The following is a 21722-nucleotide window of genomic DNA, read 5'->3' on the forward strand; positions in this document are numbered from 1 at the left end:
TCGTTTTATCCAAGTATGCAAGTTTCATTGTGGATAAACAAAGGTCTGGGTGGAACATGAAGCACGTTAGATGTGGAGTGGTGGACTACCACTCGTACGACGCAGCAGTTGCGAGTTCAACGCTAACAAGGGGGGAGTGCGAAAGCTCGAGTGAACAACTGGAGAACGATTCATTTGACCGAGCATGAAACTCATCTCCACTTAGTCAGTAATTTGACTCATTCCAGTTTCAGGGAGTCAGCAATGAGGGAGGTGGGGTGGAAAAGGGAGAGAGGCAACTCCGCAAAACAATAAAACCTTTTTGCAATGTGCACTCAGTGTTTCATTTCCTTGTTCAGATTACACTTGCGCAAGAAGAGTTAACGGTAAATCATTCAAGCAGTTTATAAAACAATGAATCAGACTGTTGTTTGCTTGTCTGCCCAAAGACGTGTTTAGTGCTTCAGAGGCAGCATCACAGCAAATATTACAACGGGTTATTTGCCACTGCTTTCCAAGACTTTGCCAGGGCAGGAATTTGGAACTTGGCCAGGGTGCCAGCGTCAATCGCCTACTCTTTAGAAATGACTCCGTGGGCTCATCAATGTCCACCGGAAATCGATGCCGTGAGATAGGTCTACAACTTCACTACCTGTTTGATGGGTCGCGCACTCACGCCACCTGCAATCGAAATGCATCCACGCAAATAGAAGAAAAAAACAACCTTTATAAGGATCTGATAAAGGATTAACTCTGTCAACTATTTATCAGACAATGGTAGGCCCACCTAATAAGGCTTTTTTTTTTTTAATCCCATGTACTGGATGTTTAAACTCTTCTGCTGCAAAATCAAAGTGTGAGATGGTTATGGGTATGTCAGGAGAGAGGCAGCATTGTTGATTTGTAAAAGTCAGCCACAAGCTGTTTATAAAACTGTTGAGCCATTGCAGAATGTAAAAAAAAAAAAAAAAAAAAAATGCAATGCTCCAAACAAGTTGAAGGTCCAAGGTCATCAGGAAGAAATGTACCTAATGGCCCCCTTGTGCATATTTAAGGGGCATTGGACGAGGAAAATTGTATATATGTATAATGTATATATATATATATATATATATATATATATATATATATATATATATATATATATATATATATATATATATATACACATGAGGCCTTGCGAGGAGGAGTGATGTAAGCAACATTTTTTAATGATATGATGATGATAGGCTCGGATGATAGGGTAAGGGTCAAAATAGTGCTATATGGCATTAACTCCAAAAATGGCCCATATGTCCCTTCGATCACTCCTCCTCGCGGTGCTATATATATATATATATATATATATATATATATATATATATATATATATATATATATATATATATATATATATATATATATATATATATATATATATATATATATATATATATATATATATATATATATATATATTCGACTACAATTAAGATGGAGCTACATAATGAATGCAGAGTTTGGCGCTCAAACCGGTTATTACGAAGGCCTGGACATGAGAGAAAAAAGAAAAAAAAAAGCTCATTACCAAAACTTTCCGGCTCCAAAATTAACAACAGCTCATCAGATGAGGGTAATTTCCAAATGCGGTGCCATTATCAAATACACCACACAGAGACGGAGGGATCCAGACTCACTGAGATTCATTTGGCAATGAATACTGTCACTCCGTATAATGTGCCAGTGAGTGTGCGTCAGACATGCAGACAAACTTCAACAACAAAGATCCTTCATGATCCCAGATCCATCAATCTTTATAGCCAGGCAACACTGCAGTTATAAGTGAGCTCTACTCGTTTTCAGATACACTGTAACCTATAAACCCAGTGACATTTTGCATTCTTAAATGCTTCGACTTATGAAATAACACAAAAAGGAGGAATAAAGCAAGAATCAAGAGCCATCTCAGTTCACGAGTGACAAAGCCAGAGGCGGTGGTACTCTTCACGAAGAACAAATCATTTCCCAGCATAAAATTGTCCATGTTTGGGTCGTCATTCACCTCCAGGCAAAGTGCTTTCATTTCAATACATCTATAGAGTGAGATCATTACTTAAAATTACCTTCGCAAACTTTAGTCAGCAATATTTTACTTGTGTGCTTCTCAAAACAAAAGCAACCCGTATGCTGTGCGTCACGCGTCACGTGAAAGTCCAAGCACACTGCCAGGTCACATCTGCCATACTATAACAGAAAACAAAGGAGAAACACAATAATCAACAATAACGGATGGCATCACACCAAGTGCATCAAGCAGTGAGTGGGTCAAACTAACACGGAGAGAGGTTCAATCTCGATAACACCGAATGCTTTAAAACGTTGCCAAGATCGCCAGAGGTAAATGTGCGGAGCTCGGCTCTGTGACTTGAATGATAACGAGACATCTGTGACCAAACACTTCCCCTTCCATTCTATTGCCATTCACATGAAAAGGGCTTTTTTAAAAAAAGGAGAAAGACGAACGTTGGAAGGAAATGATCAGATGGGACTGAGGCGGGATAAGCATGACGGAAGAGACATCTTTGGTAGGATGTTGGAAGAAAATGGCTTGGTGTGAGAGCTGGTGTGAGTTTGCAAAAAAGTTAAACAAATTCCAAAGTTTGCAAATTCAAGATAATAAAGACAAAGAGGGTTTGCTAGCACTGCCCGAGCAAAAAATTTTATTTATTCCCCCCCCCCCCAAAAAAAAATCCTCAAAAGATAAGATGCATGTGGAAAACAACACGGGTTCCCAAAATCCATCAAAATGCTGGAATCAAGTACACTTACTGGTGGCATGTCAACTTGTTGAAGGCCTACAATTCTTCTTCTTCGTTAATATGCAGACAAGGCTGCGGGGTAGCACCATTAGCTGAATGAACGGTTGTGCCGATGATGCAATGCCCTCTGCTGATTTGGGCAGGAATTTGGAATTTGGCAAGGGTGCCAGCGATAGCTCACCTACTCTCCGCGAAGGACACCGTGAGATCATTGATGTCCACCAACGAATGCTGGCAGACGAGATTCCCGTTTTACGTCCATCCGAGGGACTAAACACACATTGATGAATCGCTGTGCCAGTGAAACACAGTGTCCACAGTTTATACCCGAGTTGGGATTCGATCCCAGGCTGGACAGCGAGCTTCGAGTGAATGTGCGTACCTCTAGGCCATCCTGTCATCCCAAGGCCTGCAATTTGATGACACTACAACATTCATAACTTGATAGCATCTACCACACAAAAGTTGGTGTTTCATCGGTTTGCTGTATTGTCGTTAAGATCGTGTAAACAAATCAGTTTGATGAAAATTAAAAATCTTGGAATTGGCGTATAACTTGAAAATTAATAAATGCACAAATCTTTCACATTTGTAATAATTATTGTCCCAGATAATGTACATGCAGACTGTTTTGGGGGTCCAAGCTGGTTTAAATTCCGATTCGGAAACAAAAAGCACATGATGAGGGAATGACAAGCAATCCACCAATGATGTGTAGCCTGAGAGTTACACCCCAGGATGTAACACCCACGCAGCATAAAACCGAGGACGGCCCACGCCATTCAGCCAATCGGTAGAGCGATCCAAAAGGAGCCACAAGGCTGCAAATTCTGTCTGTCTATCTGTCTGTCTGTCTGTCGACAGACACAAGTCAGTCTGTCCGTCAGTCTGCCTGGATTTTCTATTCATATTGCTCGATACAAGTTGAGTGGCATGAGCATTTGGTGGTGGCAGTCTGACCAAAATAAACAATTTGGTGTCCGTTTGTCTTTCTGTCTGGCCACGATACATTCGGTCGCTACTTATCAAATCTCAACAAAACTTGCCAGGGGGACTTGGGGTCACACGACGGAGGTTGTAGCGACTTAGATCGCCCCCTCCCCAAGGGGGCTTTTACACATTGAATGGAACTCTGTGTCAAGGAGGATAAATAAGATTATCGTGGCGTTTTGTGGGGCACACCTATAAGAAGTAAAAAATTATTATAACCACAAACTACAGTCAATTCTGTCCAACGTATGAGTACCTTTTTCACAGTTGCTACAGTTCCTTAACACTAAAATGAAAGAAATTTGGAGAAAACCCAACTTCCTTGAGGTATTATTTGCTTATCACGTCCACCAGACAAATGGATCCCAGCCCGTAGCCGTCTCAATTCTCGGCCTCCAGATACGCCACTTGCTCGGCCGAATTATCTTTACTGAATAAAGGTGGTTAAATGAGGATTTATGCATGGATGATGTATCACATTGCCCGTCCGATTTTTCGAGCCGTAAACTTTTATGTGAACTGCACAGAGATTGCTTATAACTTACATTTTGGGGCCTCATATGTGATTTCTCCTAGGGAGAGAGAGAAAGACAGAGAGAATGAGAGAGAGAAACAGAGAGAGAAAGAGAGAGAGAAAGAGAGAGAAAGATAGAGAGAAAGATAGAGAGAAAGAAAGAGAGAAAGAAAGAGAGAAAGAAAGAGAGAGAGAAAGAAAGAGAGAAAGAAAGAGAGAAAGAAAGAGAGAGAGAAAGAGAGAAAGAAAGAAAGAGAGAGAGAAAGAAAGAGAGAAAGAAAGAGAGAGAGAAAGAGAGAAAGAAAGAGAGAGAGAAAGAAAGAGAGAAAGAAAGAGAGAGAGAAAGAAAGAGAGAAAGAGTGTGTTGTGTGTCAATATATATATATATATATATATATATATATATATATATATATATATATATATATATATATATATATATATATATATATATATATATATATATATATATTGTTACGAATCTGGAAATCAGAAGCATTCAACATACAGATGTCCCAAAAGTCAGTTATATCACTAAGTATGTGTGTAGTCAGATCCCTTTCCTTTTGTCTGGTGGGAGAATCAAAGGCGTGCGTTGCAATTTCTTTTCAGTTAAGTTATTAAATCTTTACATCCAACGAACCCTCCAGTGAACAACCAACAACCATTCCATTCCCCATCACGATCCACGACCCACCCGCTGTCTTCAAGCACTCTGACTTGCCAAGGCAGGGTCTTGCAGCCATTCCTTGCCGCTTCCACCAACGTTCCTTCCACAAACGTTGCAACTCTTGCACGACGGCCTGTGCAACATTGATACTGTTACTCGTCAAGTATGAACCCGCGTGGAAGACTGGCTGGGGTTTCGCGGCAGGGGCCGTTGCAGCGTTGATACTGTTACTCGTTGAGTGTGGGCCCGCGTGGAGGAGTGGCTGGGGTTTCCCGGCAGGGGCCAAGGCCCCGCCCCAGAAAGGTGGGCCGTAGGACCTGTCCATTCAGAGGCGGACAAGCGAGATGCGTTCACCAAGGCCCCTCCCCGCTGAGGGAGGTCGATAAATTCCCGAGCACTCTCTGAGAGAGGTGGTCTTTTTGAGGTCTTGGGTGGTCTTTTGCAGGTCTTGGAGAGTCTCTTTGGGGACTTGGAGAGTCTTTTAAAAGTTATTTTGAAGAGTTCTTGGTGGGCGTCGAGGCGGCAAACGTGTCTCTGTTGGCCCTTTACGAGGAAGAGAAGAGTGACCCCGACCCCCCTCCGTGGACCCCGGCCATTCACCACCCGAGCTCCACCACAAACCTCGAGTCCCACACGTGTGACTGGGGACCAAACCAGCGACCATTATCAGGTGCTGCATCGCGGAGCACGCCCTTCCTGCAACGGTCAGGTACACCACCAAACTCTGGCCCCCCAGCTTGTCTCTCTCCACGGCTGCGAGGGTCCAATAAAGACTCTGGGTTTCTTTTCATTTTGTGTGTGTCTGCGTATGGGCCCATCTTTAAGTAGAACTGAATAAGTGTTTTTGGATCATGGTAAATACTTATTGCCTATTCGCGTCAAGTCTTGCTTTGTGTCTTCATTTACTGTAAATAAAACTTATTAGAAATGACCCCAGTTCGTTTCCGTCCCTTCTTACATTGGTCCAGCATGGTTCGGATCTGAGTTTAGGCGGGGTTTTATCCCTGATCATCCATTAATTCCAGTCGGCACGGCTTTGGCAGTTTCTGCTCGGCTGCACCCGAACCGGAGTTGGTAGTTGGAACTCCACCGCAGTCGGTAGATTGACCCGGTTCGAGCAAGACGTGCCGAGGGCGTGGTTTCCCCGGTAGTCAAAATCGCGTAGGTTAATGAGGTAAATTGGTTATAGACAAATAAACCCTACGCTACATGGTTGAAATATTGGCGACCACGGTCGGTTAAACGACCCACCGGCTCACGGAGTTATCTGAGCAACGGCCTACAATTCCGGGGAGTTTGGTGCGAGACGACGCAAACCTCCCCCACCTCATGGTCGTGCTCGCCGCCGACCCCCGGCCCACAACAATATATATATATATATATATATATACATATATATATAAATATATATATATATATATATATATATATATATATATATATATATATATATATATATATATATATATATATATATATATATATATATATACACACACACACTAACCCTCACCCTCACCCTCTCTCCCACACACCCCCAGGAATACCTCTGGCTATGGCTTCCCCTGAACTCCCACTTCATGTTTCCGTGTATGTTGTACCGTCCACCAAACAGTGATAACTCCATTTACATCTCGCTCTCTGAAAACATGGACCAACTTCTATCCTCTCATCCCAACTCTCTCTTCCTCATATGTGGTGACATGACTTCAACTGTCATCACGCCAGTTGGCTGGGTGTGGGTACCTCTCTCACCTGCCACGGCACTTCAGAAAAAGGCTTCTGTGACTCATTGGGACTGACACAATCCGTGATCTTCCCGCCCAGGATCCTTCCTTGGCACACCTGAGCTCCTGACTACATACAAAGCTTTCATCTACAGCCTGATGGAGTACTGCTCTCCCCTGTGGGCTGGTGCTCCCCCCCCCTCCTCCCCTTCTCACCCTTCTCAGCTTCACGCTGTGAAAACCAAGGCATTTAGGATCGTTGGTATCTCCCGTGATGACGCTGAGTCTTTGGGTCTCTCTCTCACTGCAGGCAGGTCGGTGGTTTTTCTGTCTTCTACCTTCTCCTTTCCAGCCTCACCCACCCCCCCTGCTTTGGCTGAGATATGTCCCCCCACATATTTCCGCAGGGCGCTCAAGGTCAGCCAGCAACCCCCTTCTGGTAAACCTACCAAAATCACCAATCACTGCTCACCTACATCCTTTCATTCCTCCTTTTCCCCACCTTTGGAACAAAGTCCCACACTCTCTTCAATCCCACTCTTCCCTCCACGCGTTCAAAACAGCTGTTCACCACCATCTCTTATATTCCTCCATCCAAAACAACGATCTTTTCTACTCCCGCTAATCCACCCAAAACCCACCTCCTTTATTCCCTGCTTTGCTTCGTGAAAGTCCCTGTAATGGCCCTCTTGTTTCCCCTGTATACCCCACCCCATCCCTCTCCCTTCCAGTTCTCCTCATGTCTCTGTTCCCCAATGTTTTTTTCCTTCCCTCTCCCACCCCTCTCGTCTCCTGCTCACCTTGTTGTACGTTCTGTCTGTTAGCTCTCATACGAGCCTCGACGGAGTACACAAAAAAAAAATGGTCTGAAGGGGTCTCAAAAGGTCAAAATGGTACGTTCCAATAGTCCGTATTCAATAGACATAGTCATGGTAAATTAATATGTAATTGAGACAACTCATGTGGGTCGACCGAGCCTTCACGTGCCACCCACGTTTTTCAGTTTTACATAAAGCACCAGTGTAAACCCCATCAAAAATGATGGGACCAAGAGCATCCCCTCCCCCACCCCCTCCACCAATCACAGCACAGTTGTCAAAAACTATACCTCACAGGTTTGTGGATTTCCTTTTGTTTCATAAAGAAAAGTCGAGTTGTCAGCTGGATGCAGGGCTTTTCTGTGGCCTCACTCATGCCATTGCTTCGGCATTCTGCTGCCTCTTCATTTCACCCTGTTCTTGTATTTCTTTCGCCACCTTTTCAGAGGTTCTCCATCTCACATCCATTCTCCTTTTGTCTGCTTTCTCCTGTGTCTCCTTCTCCAGTATTGCAGCCAACCTTTACCTTGCATTCGCCCTCCTTCTCGAAGCGTCTTCCTGTATTCTGCCTGTGATAGTCACCCTGCTGCTGCCTGCTCCTCATTCTGCCTCGATGTTTGCCTCTGCTTCCACCAACGCGTGAATATCCTTTTTCGGTCCACTGTGCTCCAATGCATAAATAGTACCTCTCCACATTCATACGAACAAATAATATTAAATATTGTTTAAAAAAAAAGTAATAATAGTTAGTAAAAATTGAGTAAAATTACTGACCCGAATATATATTTAACGCTAGCAAAAATTATTAACGTCTCACCTCGAAGATTATACATACGTACATGAAGCAAAAACATGCGTATGGCTTATGCACATATCTAATACATTGTGGTGATATACCTGGGATCATTACAATTGCACTGGGCCATGGACTAAGACCCAGGCCTAAGGCCTGCGGATCTGTGCTGCTTCATGCAATGGCAGGGCATGATGTTATTGGGGTGAAGTCAGGCCAGCTGTCCAGCCAATGAGTGTAAAGCAGTGGGGTGGAGTCAGGGAAGCTGTCCACTGACCCATGCATAATGTGATATTTCCTAAGAATAAAGAGGGCATAACTTTATGAAAAATTGACGAAATACCATGAAACTCAAACTTGTGCAACTTATCATAATAAAGCCACGTACCAAGTTTCAGTTGAATGTGTTAAAGAGTATGGGAAAACAAGGACAAATGTGTCCAAGAGCCGCGTCCTAAAGGCAATAACAACAACTTCCGATATTTCGTCACGTGCCTTGATGGAGCCAATAGCAAGACCCGTCATGGAGGCTCATGTTCATGATGAGAAAATCGTGTATTTACGAAATTACATCACATTAAATGGAATAATCTTTAAATAGTAACGTGAACTTTTCGAAACTTTAAAGCAAATGTCCGAATATATTGAAAAGTTCATGATAGACGCTCTCAAAAGGCACCGTCAATGTGAGGATGTGTACAGGTGTTTAGTATTAAGGAGATCCGGAACCTGTATATAAAAGAGCAGAGTCCGAAAGGTTTTGTCTTTACCAGAATAAGAATAAGAACAAGAAGAACAAGAAGAACAACGCGGAGCTCTCTCTTTTTCGCCAGCGTTCGCTACGCGAGACGCGGCTAAAAAAGTATGAAAAAACACAGATGGGACGTCTGGACGGACAGACGGACGGAGAGCAAACCTGTAGTTGTCTCCGGTGAAACTGGTAGGGCACTAATTAATATAATGTTAAACTTTTGGTTCGTATCACAGATGATAAATTCCTAAGTTAAACAGCAGGTGGGGAAGAAACAGGTCATTGTAAAGAATTTAAAGGAAAGGAAAAAGGGGGAAACGGTTTGCCAAATGCAGACTTCATCCTTTCCGCATATTCACAAAAAAAAAAACCTCATAATGGATAAACAATGGGTTGTAAATAAGCTGTGTCAGTTTGACCGTCAATGTCAGTGTTGGCAATGACACAGGAACAGGAGCGAGGAAGTCGGTGCAAGACCCTCAGACATTTTTCTCAAGGTTTCAATGGTCATCACCTCTTGATAATATAGTTGCCTGTACTCGTTTTTTTTATACTCATCTGGGACCTCAACCTTGCATCCTACAGCATCTCTGGTTTACCTTCAACACCACATCTTTATTATTTTGTTTTACAAGGAGCAAACATTTTCAAAACACAAGAGTAAAAACCTTCTTTAACATTAAACGCCATCCTCTCTGCAACAATACCTCATCATTTAGTGTTACAGAGACCGTCTGGACATTTAACACAACTAATTTTCCCAGCTCACACTACCAGCATCTTTCTAAAATATGCAATTTGGTGTCTGTCGACCTGATTTGTTTGTTTTGGACCTCCCATCCCCCCTCGCACGGCTCTACCCTCCTCCCCACTCCTCGCCTCCTCCGGTGGCTCTCGAAGGGAGCGGGTTTTTCTAGTATCCTGAAAGTTGGGAAAGGCAACCTGTCCAAAACATTGGATAATTGCAGAGCTGCGTCGAGAAGCGTTGCACAAGCTCACGGTGCAAATGACACAAAAAGACTTGGAAGGGAGTGAGCAAAGAACAACAAATAATGGAGGGAGCATGGAACGACGGGAAAAAGGGAGGAGCACAGAACGATGGGAAAAAGGGAGGAGCACGACACGAGGGGGGCGTACGGAACGACGCGAATGGGGCGCAAGGAACGACGCGGAGGGGGCGCACGGACGACGCGGAAGGGGCGCACGGACGACCCGGAAGGGGCGCACGGACGACGCGGAAGGGGCGCACGGACGACGCGGAAGGGGCGCACGGACGACGCGGAAGGGGCGCACGGACGACGCGGAAGGGGCGCACGGACGACCCGGAAGGGGCGCACGGACGACGCGGAAGGGGCGCACGGACGACGCGGAAGGGGCGCACGGACGGCGCGGAAGGGGCGCACGGACGGCGCGGAAGGGGCGCACGGACGGCGCGGAAGGGGCGCACGGACGGCGCGGAAGGGGCGCACGGACGGCGCGGAAGGGGCGCACGGACGACGCGGAAGGGGCGCACGGACGACGCGGAAGGGGCGCACGGACGACGCGGAAGGGGCGCACGGACGACGCGGAAGGGGCGCACGGACGACGCGGAAGGGGCGCACGGACGACGCGGAAGGGGCGCACGGACGACGCGGAAGGGGCGCACGGACGACGCGGAAGGGGCGCACGGACGACGCGGAAGGGGCGCACGGACGACGCAGAAGGGGCGCACGGACGACGCGGAAGGGGTGCAAGGAGTGACAGGTAAAATGAGGGAAGGAGCACGGAATGACAGGTAAACGAGGGAGGGAGCACGGAGTGACAGGTAAACGAGGGAGGGAGCACAGAGTGACAGGTAAACGAGGAAGGGAGCACGGAGTGACAGGTAAACGAGGGAGGGAGCACGGAGTGACTGGTAAACGAGGGAGGGAGCACGGAGTGACAGGTAAACGAGGGAGGGAGCACGGAGTGACAGGTAAACGAGGGAGGAAGCACGGAGTGACAGGTAAATGAGGGAGGGAGCACGGAGTGACAGGTAAACGAGGGAGGGAACACATGGTGACAGGTAAATAAGGGAGGGAGCATGGAGTGACAGGTCAACGAGGAAGGGAGCACGGAGTGACAGGTAAACGAGGGAGGGGCACGGACTGACAGTAAACGAGGGAGGGAGCACGGAGTGACTGGTGAACGAGGAAAGGAGCACGGAGTGACTGGTCAACGAGGGAAGGAGCACGGAGTGTCAGGTAAACGAGGGAGGGAACACGTGGTGACAGGTAAATGAGGGAGGGAGCACGGAGTGACAAGTAAACGAGGGAGGGAGCATGGAGCGACATGTAAACGAGGGAGGGAGCACGGAGTGACAGGTAAACGAGGGAGGGAGCACGGAGTGACAGGTAAACGAGGGAGGGAGCACGGAGCGACAGGTAAACGAGGGAGGGAGCACGGAGTGACAGGTGAATGAGGGAGGGAGCATGAGTGACAGGTAAACGAGGGAGGGAGCACGGAGTGACAGGTAAATGAGGGAGGGAGCACGGAGTGCCAGTAAACGAGGGAGGGAGCACGGAGTGACAGGTAAACGAGGGAGGGAGCACGGAGTGACAGGTAAACGAGGGAGGGAACACGGAGTGACAGGTAAACGAGGGAGGGAGCACGGAGTGACAGGTAAACGAGGGAGCACGGAGTGACAGGTAAACGAGGGAGGGAGCACGGAGTGACAGGTAAACGAGGGAGGGAGAACGGAGTGACAGGTAAACGAGGAAGGGAGCATGGAGCGACATGTAAACGAGGGAGGGAGCACGGAGCGACAGGTAAACGAGGGAGGAAGCACGGAGTGACTGTTTAACGAGGGAGAGAGCACGGAGTGACAGGTAAACGAGGGAGGGAGCACGGATTGACAGGTAAACTAGGGAGGGAGCACGGATTGACAGGTAAACTAAGGAGGGAGCACGGAGTGACAAGTAAACGAGGGAGGGAGCACGGAGTGACAGGTAAACGAGGGAGGGAGCACGGAGTGACAGGTAAACGAGGGAGGGAGCACGGAGTGACAGGTAAACGAGGGAGGGAGCACGGAGTGACAGGTAAACGAGGGAGGGAGCACGGAGTGACAGGTAAACGAGGGAGGGAGCACGGAGTGACAGGTAAACGAGGGAGGGAGCACGGAGTGACAGGTAAACGAGGGAGGGAGCACGGAGTGACAGGTAAACGAGGGAGGGAGCACGGAGTGACAGGTAAACGAGGAAGGGAGCACGGAGTGACAGGTAAACGAGGGAGGGAGCACGGAGTGACAGGTAAACGAGGGAGGGAGCACGGAGTGACAGGTAAACGAGGGAGGGAGCACGGAGTGACAGGTAAACGAGGGAGGGAGCACGGAGTGACAGGTAAACGAGGGAGGGAACACATGGTGACAGGTAAATAAGGGAGGGAGCATGGAGTGACAGGTCAACGAGGAAGGGAGCACGGAGTGACAGGTAAACGAGGGAGGGGCACGGACTGACAGTAAACGAGGGAGGGAGCACTGAGTGACTGGTGAACGAGGAAAGGAGCACGGAGTGACTGGTCAACGAGGGAAGGAGCACGGAGTGTCAGGTAAACGAGGGAGGGAACACGTGGTGACAGGTAAATGAGGGAGGGAGCACGGAGTGACAGGTAAACGAGGGAGGGAGCACGGAGTGACAGGTAAACGAGGGAGGGAGCACGGAGTGACTGGTAAACGAGGGAGGGAGCACGGAGTGACTGGTAAACGAGGGAGGGAGCACGGAGTGACTGGTAAACGAGGGAGGGAGCACGGAGTGACTGGTAAATGAGGGAGGGAGCACGGAGTGACTGGTAAAGGAGGGAGGTAGCACAGAGTGACTGGTAAACGAGGGAGAGAGCACAGAGTGACATGTACACGAGGGAGGGAGCACTGAGTGACAGGCACACGAGGGAGAGAGCACAGAGTGACAGGTAAACGAGGAAGGGAGCACGGAGTGACTGGTAAACGAGGGAGGGAGCACGGAGTGACAGGTAAACGAGGGAGGGAGCACGGAGTGACAGGTAAACGAGGGAGGGAGCACGGAGTGACAGGTAAACGAGGGAGGGAGCACGGAGTGACAGGTAAACGAGGGAGGGAGCACGGAGTGACAGGTAAACGAGGGAGGGAGCACGGAGTGACAGGTAAACGAGGGAGGGAGCACGGAGTGACAGGTAAACGAGGGAGGGAGCACGGAGTGACAGGTAAACGAGGGAGGGAGCACGGAGTGACAGGTAAACGAGGGAGGGAGCACGGAGTGACAGGTAAACGAGGGAGGGAGCACGGAGTGACAGGTAAACGAGGGAGGGAGCACGGAGTGACAGGAAAACAAGGGAGGGAGCACGGAGTGACAGGTAAACGAGGGAGGGAGCACGGAGTGACAGGTAAACGAGGGAGGAAGCACGGAGTGACAGGTAAACGAGGGAGGGAGCATGGAGTGACAGGTAAACGAGGGAGGGAACACATGGTGACAGGTAAATAAGGGAGGGAGCATGGAGTGACAGGTCAACGAGGAAGGGAGCATGGAGTGACAGGTAAACGAGGGAGGGCACGGACTGACAGTAAACGAGGGAGGGAGCACGGAGTGACTGGTGAACGAGGAAAGGAGCACGGAGTGACTGGTAAACGAGGGAGGGAGCACGGAGTGACAGGTAAACGAGGGAGGGAACACATGGTGACAGGTAAATAAGGGAGGGAGCATGGAGTGACAGGTCAACGAGGAAGGGAGCACGGAGTGACAGGTAAACGAGGGAGGGGCACGGACTGACAGTAAACGAGGGAGGGAGCACGGAGTGACTGGTGAACGAGGAAAGGAGCACGGAGTGACTGGTCAACGAGGGAAGGAGCACGGAGTGTCAGGTAAACGAGGGAGGGAACACGTGGTGACAGGTAAATGAGGGAGGGAGCACGGAGTGACAAGTAAACGAGGGAGGGAGCATGGAGCGACATGTAAACGAGGGAGGGAGCACGGAGTGACAGGTAAACGAGGGAGGGAGCACGGAGTGACAGGTAAACGAGGGAGGGAGCACGGAGCGACAGGTAAACGAGGGAGGGAGCACAGAGTGACAGGTAAACGAGATAGGGGGCACGGAGTGACAGGTGAATGAGGGAGGGAGCATGAGTGACAGGTAAACGAGGGAGGGAGCACGGAGTGACAGGTAAACGAGGGAGGGAGCACGGAGTGCCAGTAAACGAGGGAGGGAGCACGGAGTGACAGGTAAACAAGGGAGGGAGCACGGAGTGACAGGTAAACGAGGGAGGGAGCACGGAGTGACAGGTAAACGAGGGAGGGAGCACGGAGTGACAGGTAAACGAGGGAGCACGGAGTGACAGGTAAACGAGGGAGGGAGCACGGAGTGACAGGTAAACGAGGGAGGGAGCACGGAGTGCCAGTAAACGAGGGAGGGAGCACGGAGTGACAGGTAAACAAGGGAGGGAGCACGGAGTGACAGGTAAACGAGGGAGGGAGCACGGAGTGACAGGTAAACGAGGGAGGGAGCACGGAGTGACAGGTAAACGAGGGAGCACGGAGTGACAGGTAAACGAGGGAGGGAGCACGGAGTGACAGGTAAACGAGGGAGGGAGAACGGAGTGACAGGTAAACGAGGAAGGGAGCATGGAGCGACATGTAAACGAGGGAGGGAGCACGGAGCGACAGGTAAACGAGGGAGGAAGCACGGAGTGACTGTTTAACGAGGGAGAGAGCACGGAGTGACAGGTAAACGAGGGAGGGAGCACGGATTGACAGGTAAACTAGGGAGGGAGCACGGATTGACAGGTAAACTAAGGAGGGAGCACGGAGTGACAAGTAAACGAGGGAGGGAGCACGGAGTGACAGGTAAACGAGGGAGGAAGCACGGAGTGACAGGTAAACGAGGGAGGGAGCACGGAGTGACAGGTAAACGAGGGAGGGAGCACGGAGTGACAGGTAAACGAGGGAGGGAGCACGGAGTGACAGGTAAACGAGGGAGGGAGCACGGAGTGACAGGTAAACGAGGGAGGGAGCACGGAGTGACAGGTAAACGAGGGAGGGAGCACGGAGTGACAGGTAAACGAGGGAGGGAGCACGGAGTGACAGGTAAACGAGGGAGGGAGCACGGAGTGACAGGTAAACGAGGGAGGGAGCACGGAGCGACAGGTAAACGAGGGAGGGAGCACGGAGCGACAGGTAAACGAGGGAGGGAGCACGGAGTGACAGGTAAACGAGGGAGGGAGCACGGAGTGACAGGTAAACGAGGGAGGGAGCACGGAGTGACAGGTAAACGAGGGAGGGAGCACGGAGTGACAGGTAAACGAGGGAGGGAGCACGGAGTGACAGGTAAACGAGGGAGGGAACACATGGTGACAGGTAAATAAGGGAGGGAGCATGGAGTGACAGGTCAACGAGGAAGGGAGCACGGAGTGACAGGTAAACGAGGGAGGGGCACGGACTGACAGTAAACGAGGGAGGGAGCACTGAGTGACTGGTGAACGAGGAAAGGAGCACGGAGTGACTGGTCAACGAGGGAAGGAGCACGGAGTGTCAGGTAAACGAGGGAGGGAACACGTGGTGACAGGTAAATGAGGGAGGGAGCACGGAGTGACAGGTAAATGAGGGAGGGAGCACGGAGTGACAGGTAAACGAGGGAGGGAGCACGGAGTGACTGGTAAACGAGGGAGGGAGCACGGAGTGACTGGTAAACGAGGGAGGGAGCACGGAGTGACTGGTAAACGAGGGAGGGAGCACGGAGTGACTGGTAAATGAGGGAGGGAGCACGGAGTGACTGGTGAACGAGGGAGGGAGCACGGAGTGACTGGTAAAGGAGGGAGGTAGCACAGAGTGACTGGTAAACGAGGGAGAGAGCACAGAGTGACATGTACACGAGGGAGGGAGCACTGAGTGACAGGCACACGAGGGAGGGAGCACTGAGTGACAGGTAAACGAGGGAGGGAGCACGGAGTGACAGGTAAACGAGGGAGGGAGCACGGAGTGACAGGTAAACGAGGGAGGGAGCACGGAGTGACAGGTAAACGAGGGAGGGAGCACGGAGTGACAGGAAAACGAGGGAGGGAGCACGGAGTGACAGGTAAACGAGGGAGGGAGCACGGAGTGACAGGTAAACGAGGGAGGAAGCACGGAGTGACAGGTAAACGAGGGAGGGAGCACGGAGTGACAGGTAAACGAGGGAGGGAACACATGGTGACAGGTAAATAAGGGAGGGAGCATGGAGTGACAGGTCAACGAGGAAGGGAGCATGGAGTGACAGGTAAACGAGGGAGGGCACGGACTGACAGTAAACGAGGGAGGGAGCACGGAGTGACTGGTGAACGAGGAAAGGAGCACGGAGTGACTGGTCAACGAGGGAAGGAGCACGGAGTGTCAGGTAAATGAGGGAGGGAACACGTGGTGACAGGTAAATGAGGGAGGGAGCACGGAGTGACAGGTAAACGAGGGAGGGAGCACGGAGTGACTGGTAAACGAGGGAGAGAGCACGGAGTGACTGGTAAACGAGGGAGGGAGCATTGAGTGACAGGTAAATGAAGGAACTTATCATGACAAGTGAATGAAGCAGCATGTCATGACAGGTAAATGAAGCAGGATGTAATGACAGGTAAATGAAGGAGCATGGAATGACAGGTAAATGACAGGAGGGAAGTTGGCATGGGATGGAAGGTAAAGGTGTGTGGTGAATACCAGAGAATATGGAACAGTGTCATAAAGTACACCAGTAAAAAAAAGTGTTGTTGGAGTGGGGAGGGGGGTTATTGGAGTGGGGGGAGGGGGTTGTTGGAGTGGGGAGGGGGGTTATTGGAGTGGGGGGAGGGGTTGTTGGAGTGGGGGGAGGGGTTGTTGGAGTGGGGGAGGGGGTTGTTGGAGTGGGGGCGTTGTTGGAGTGTGGGGGCGTTGTTGGAGTGTGGGGGGAGTTGTTGGAGTGTGGGGGAGTTGTTGGAGTGTGGGGGGAGTTGTTGGAGTGTGGGGGAGAGTTGTTGGAGTGGGGGGAGAGTTGTTGGAGTCGGGTAGGGGGGAAGTTGTTGGAGTCGGGTAGGGGGTTTGTTGGAGTGGGGAGGGGGTTGTTGGAGTGGGGTGGGGGTTGTTGGAGTGGAGTGGGTGGGGTTGTTGGAGTGGGGGGTTGTTCGAGTGGGGGGTGGGGTTGTTGGAGTGGGGGGTTGTTAGAGTGGGGGGTTGTTAGAGTGGGGGGTTGTTAGAGTGGGGGGTTGTTGGAGTGGGGGTTGTTGGAGTGGGGGTGGGGTTGTTGGAGTGGGTGGGGTTGTTGGAGTGGAGGGGTTGTTGGAGTGGAGGGGGGGTGGGGTTGTTGGAGTGGGGGGGTTGTTAGAGTGGGGGGTTGTTGGGGGTCGAAGGAGTTGAACGTGTAAACAAGTAAAGGCGATAAGGACCCAATGGGGAATGAAAGGTGAGATTGATGAAGTTGAAGAGAAAGACAAGACCAAAGTAACCAAGGTTCCTCACCAACTGAAACTCCCGACGTCGGGCGTAGGCCATCATGACGGCCGAGTCGGCCCACAGATACCGGAGCAGCGGCAAAAAGCGCTGGAACTTGGAGGGATCGAGCACTTCGGTGGAGAAGTGTCCTGAGAGGGTTAACGAGGAAACCTCGGGGCCGGGCCTGCTCATCAGGGCCAACAGTTCCCTACACACCTTCTCGTTCTCGGGAACTTCCCACGGGATGTGTAGCTTGGAGCGGGCGTCCACCAACACCCGCATACCCTTCAGTATGTTACTGTAGATCGTCGTCCGGAAATCCTCCAGAGCTTTCTGGTCGAAGTCCTGTCCGTGGATGATCCGCATCTGTTTGAGGAAGGTACTTTTACCGCTCTCGCCGGCTCCCAGTAGTAAGATCTTGACGACCCGCCGTGACTGCTGTTTCTCACGGGTGAGCATCGCGTCGATCTGTTTACTCTTGCGACGTTGCTCCGCTTCCCGCGGCGAGAGAGCGCACGTCGGGAAGCATTCGGCCAGGCAGGAGCGGCTCGGCAAGAAGTCGGCCATCTCGGCGCCCGGCCCGCCGCCCCAAGCCCAAGCGACCAGCACCTCGAGTGCGGAGGCACGGATAAACGGCCGGCAGGGGGCGGTCGCGAACACCCCGAGTTGTTATAAACTCGGAAACTTCAAACCAACAAACATTGTCAAACTTTAAAACTCTCTCGGTAAACTCGCTCGTCCGATGACGGTCTGAGGGACTAAAAAAGGCTCAAAATGGTCGATTGTTTGAACTGGTCAACTCAGGGTGTGAATCAATGGAGTGGCCGAGTCGGAGTGACGCCGTGGGGATTGTGGGTGGGTGATTGGACGGAGGGAAAAAAGAATATACTTTCCGTTTTTAATCGTTTCGTGTGTTTGTGTGTTTTTGTGTGTGTGTTTGTGTGTTTGTGTTTGTGTGTGTGTGTGTGTTTGTGTGTTTGTGTGTTTGTGTGTTTGTGTTTGTGTGTGTGTGTGTGTGTGTGTGTGTGTGTGTGTGTGTGTGTGTGTGTGTGTGTGTGTGTGTGTGTGTGTGTGTGTGTGTGTGTGTGTGTGTGTGTGTGTGTGTGACGAAAGGGAAACCTTCGTAACAATTAAATGATGCTGTGTGACGTCACTGGCAAGGGGAACCGTGCAATGGTTAACTGAGCCAGACACGTATTAACGAGGAGAGAACCGTAAATGGAAGCATCACGTGAAGGACTTATCTACAAAAGAAAAAGGGGTAAGACTTCACACAGAGGGTGTGGTTCCATGTGGAAGGCGTGGTTTTCACTGAAAGTACGGCACTGTACGTGGTTTTAACTCGGAGGGCGTGGTTTTAACTTGGAGGGCGTGGTTCTAACTCGGAGGGCGTGGTTTCGCTCGGAGGGCGTGGTTCTAACTTGGAGGGCGTGGTTTCGCTCGGAGGGCGTGGTTCTAACTTGGAGGGCGTGGTTTCGCTCGGAGGGCGTGGTTCTAACTTGGAGGGCGTGGTTTCGCTCGGAGGGCGTGGTTTAATAAGGAGGGTGTGGTTCTAACTTGGAGGGCGTGGTTTCGCTCGGAGGGCGTGGTTCTAACTTGGAGGGCGTGGTTTCGCTCGGAGGGCGTGGTTTTAATAAGGAGGGTGTGGTTTTAATAAGGAGGGTGTGGTTCTAACTTGGAGGGAGCGGTTTCGCTCGGAGGGCGTGGTTTAGCTCGGAGGGCGTGGTTTAGCTCACAATGCTTGCTTTGGCATGCAGCGGTGTGGCCTGTGTCTGTGAGCGCAGAACACACCGTTGTGGGTTTCGCCCATCGTGCTGGTGACATCTGTTCACTGCCGCTTTACACCATCCTACAGTACTCATGGTATTAATTATTCAGCTGTGACCCCATGAAGTATGGAATTATAATTCGAGAGTTGCGACTCCCAATTGGCCTGCTGTTTTCGAAACATCTCGTGGGGCTGGGGGTCTTGAATTCGGTCTGAAGCCATAAAATCTCGATCATAGTCCATGTTGTCATTATTTACTAATTTCTCAACAATTCGTGTACAAGTCCACTCCTGGTGACCAGCCGACTAATGTCTTTGTCCCTGAAAGTGAGAAAGCAAAAATAAATTACAGTATCATTATTATTTAATATGCTGGTTGCATCATTGTTGGGAGCACAGTTGTGCCGCTGATGCAGTGCCCCCTGTTTCCAATAAGCTGGCACTTGTTTATTTTCTTTCTTTATGGGAGGGAGGGGAATGGGCGAAGGTGGTTCTTGGGTGAGAAACAACATCAACCACACACCACCCATGGACAAGACCCCCACCAAGAGCAGTCCGTACACATGCACACAATCACCCATCAATGCTCAAGCTACATAGAAATCCTGCCAACATCCCCATACCCCTCTATCTCCATAACTTTCAGGTACCTATCTAATTCCAATTTAAATTTATCTTCTGTTTCTGCCACAACTACCTTTCCGGAGAGACCATTCCATGCATTAACTACTTTCTGAGTAAAAGACGGAACCACCTTCTTTCTCTTGTATAAAGCCCTGTCTCCTTCAGCCACTCCCCAAAGCTCGGTCGAGGTCAGCCCGGAATCAATCTGGTAGCCCTGCTCTGAACCCTCTCCATGGCATCTTTGTCCTTCCTGAATTGTGGTGTCCAAAATGGCACGCAATATTCCAGATGTGGCCCTCACTAAATTCCTGTACAATGTTAACACCACCGCTTTTGATCTATAATTGATCCCCCTCCTTATACAGCCTAAAACCCTATTAGTTTTACCTATACCTACTTGGCACTGTGCTGCCTGCTTACCTCCCGTATCGATTACCACCCCCAGATCCTTCTCCTGTGGAACACGCTCCAAAATTACCTCCAAAGGCCTTGTCACACCTTGACGTTTTAGCCAGCGTATACCGACGTATGAAAAATTTGGCGAATACGCTGGCACACGTCGAATACGTTATGGGTAAGTTTTGTATACGTTTAGAGCACGCTGAAGCACGCTGGCATACGTCGTAGTACGCCGAGCTCGTCGGCAAATTTTAAGCATGCTCAATTTTTCGACGTGCTCGGCATATGACTCACACGTTCCGCATACGCTGGCCATAAGTTGGAGGCACGTAATGCGATCGTTGACACACGTCGACACACGTTACTTGTAAGTTACTCATAAGTGGAAACACGTCGAGGTAATGTTTAGCGTACCCGAAACTTATTTCTAACCTATAAGTTTGCTTTGAACCTTTGTGTAACGTATCTCCAACACATATTGACGTATGTAGACGTATCTTCCGGATGACCACAGAACTTACTGAACGTGTTTCTAACTTACAGCTACCGTATAATGGCGTATTGGCAGCGTTTAGGGGAGTTGGTATATAAAAAATGGGGTTCACAGGAGGAACCGTCAGTGTTTCAGACTCCATGGTGAATAGATGTCCATGTCAGTAGTATCAGTAGTAGTAGTAGTAGTAGTAGTAGTAGTAGTAGTAGTAGTAGTAGTAGTAGTAGTAGTAGTAGTAGTAGGTGAGCGTGTCAGTCGTAGTAGTAGTAATAGTAGTAGTAGGTCCATGTCAGTAGTAGTAGGTGAGCGTGATGGGGAGGGTGTGGGTGATGATGGATCCTCCTCGCGTCCGCGTCCACGGCCACGGCCAGGAGACTTCTTTGCAGCATTCTTCGAAGTTTTCTTCGGCATGACGGTGAGGTTGACACTTCGATGTCGAGTGCGGTTATGATTTGAATCGTCGAGCGGCAGCCTTTTAATAGGCTATGCCACGTGATCGTCGGCGATACGCTGCCGCGCTATGCATAAATTAGACTATCGTTGGGCATAGGTTGTGAACGCCGACAACACGCTAAGCATTCGTTGATATAAGTTATCTATGAGTTATCGAAACGTTCTGTGTATGTTACTAATACGTTATGCATACGTCCAACTCGTTATGAATTCACCCAAAACTGAAAAAAAACATCAATAGTTCAGCCAACGCCAGCGTTTTACATACATTTTGATACGTTGCCATACGCTGGCTAAAACGTCAAGGTGTGACAGGGCCCTTACACTTGTTCAGGTTAAATTCCATCTGCCAATCTTTTGCCCAATCTATGCAAGTATCAATACTTTCCTGAATCGGATCACCATCCTCTCTGCTATCAACCTTACTTCCAAGCTTTGTGTCATCTGCAAATTTGGAAAGTTTACTCTTTACCCCATTATCCAAATCGTTGATGTAAATAATGAATAGTAGTGGTTCGAGTACTGATCCCTGAG

General features: G+C 49.7%; 1 protein-coding gene across 1 annotated transcript in view; it reads right to left on the reverse strand.

The window, feature by feature from the left end:
• Nucleotides 1-18268, reverse strand: part of GNA13 (G protein subunit alpha 13) — a 101293-nt gene extending 83025 nt beyond the window's left edge. The window contains exon 1 of the mRNA XM_085892839.1: nucleotides 17479-18268. Coding sequence (XP_085748965.1) covers nucleotides 17479-18018 — 540 coding nt within the window. The 5' untranslated portion in view covers nucleotides 18019-18268. The remainder of the gene's footprint in view (nucleotides 1-17478) is intronic.
• Nucleotides 18269-21722: the final 3454 nt, after the last annotated feature.

Source organism: Eptatretus burgeri, chromosome 8 (assembly GCF_056783735.1).
Source record: "Eptatretus burgeri isolate ZD-2024b chromosome 8, Ebu_testis_v1, whole genome shotgun sequence".
Classification (NCBI taxonomy): Eukaryota; Metazoa; Chordata; class Myxini; order Myxiniformes; family Myxinidae; genus Eptatretus; species Eptatretus burgeri.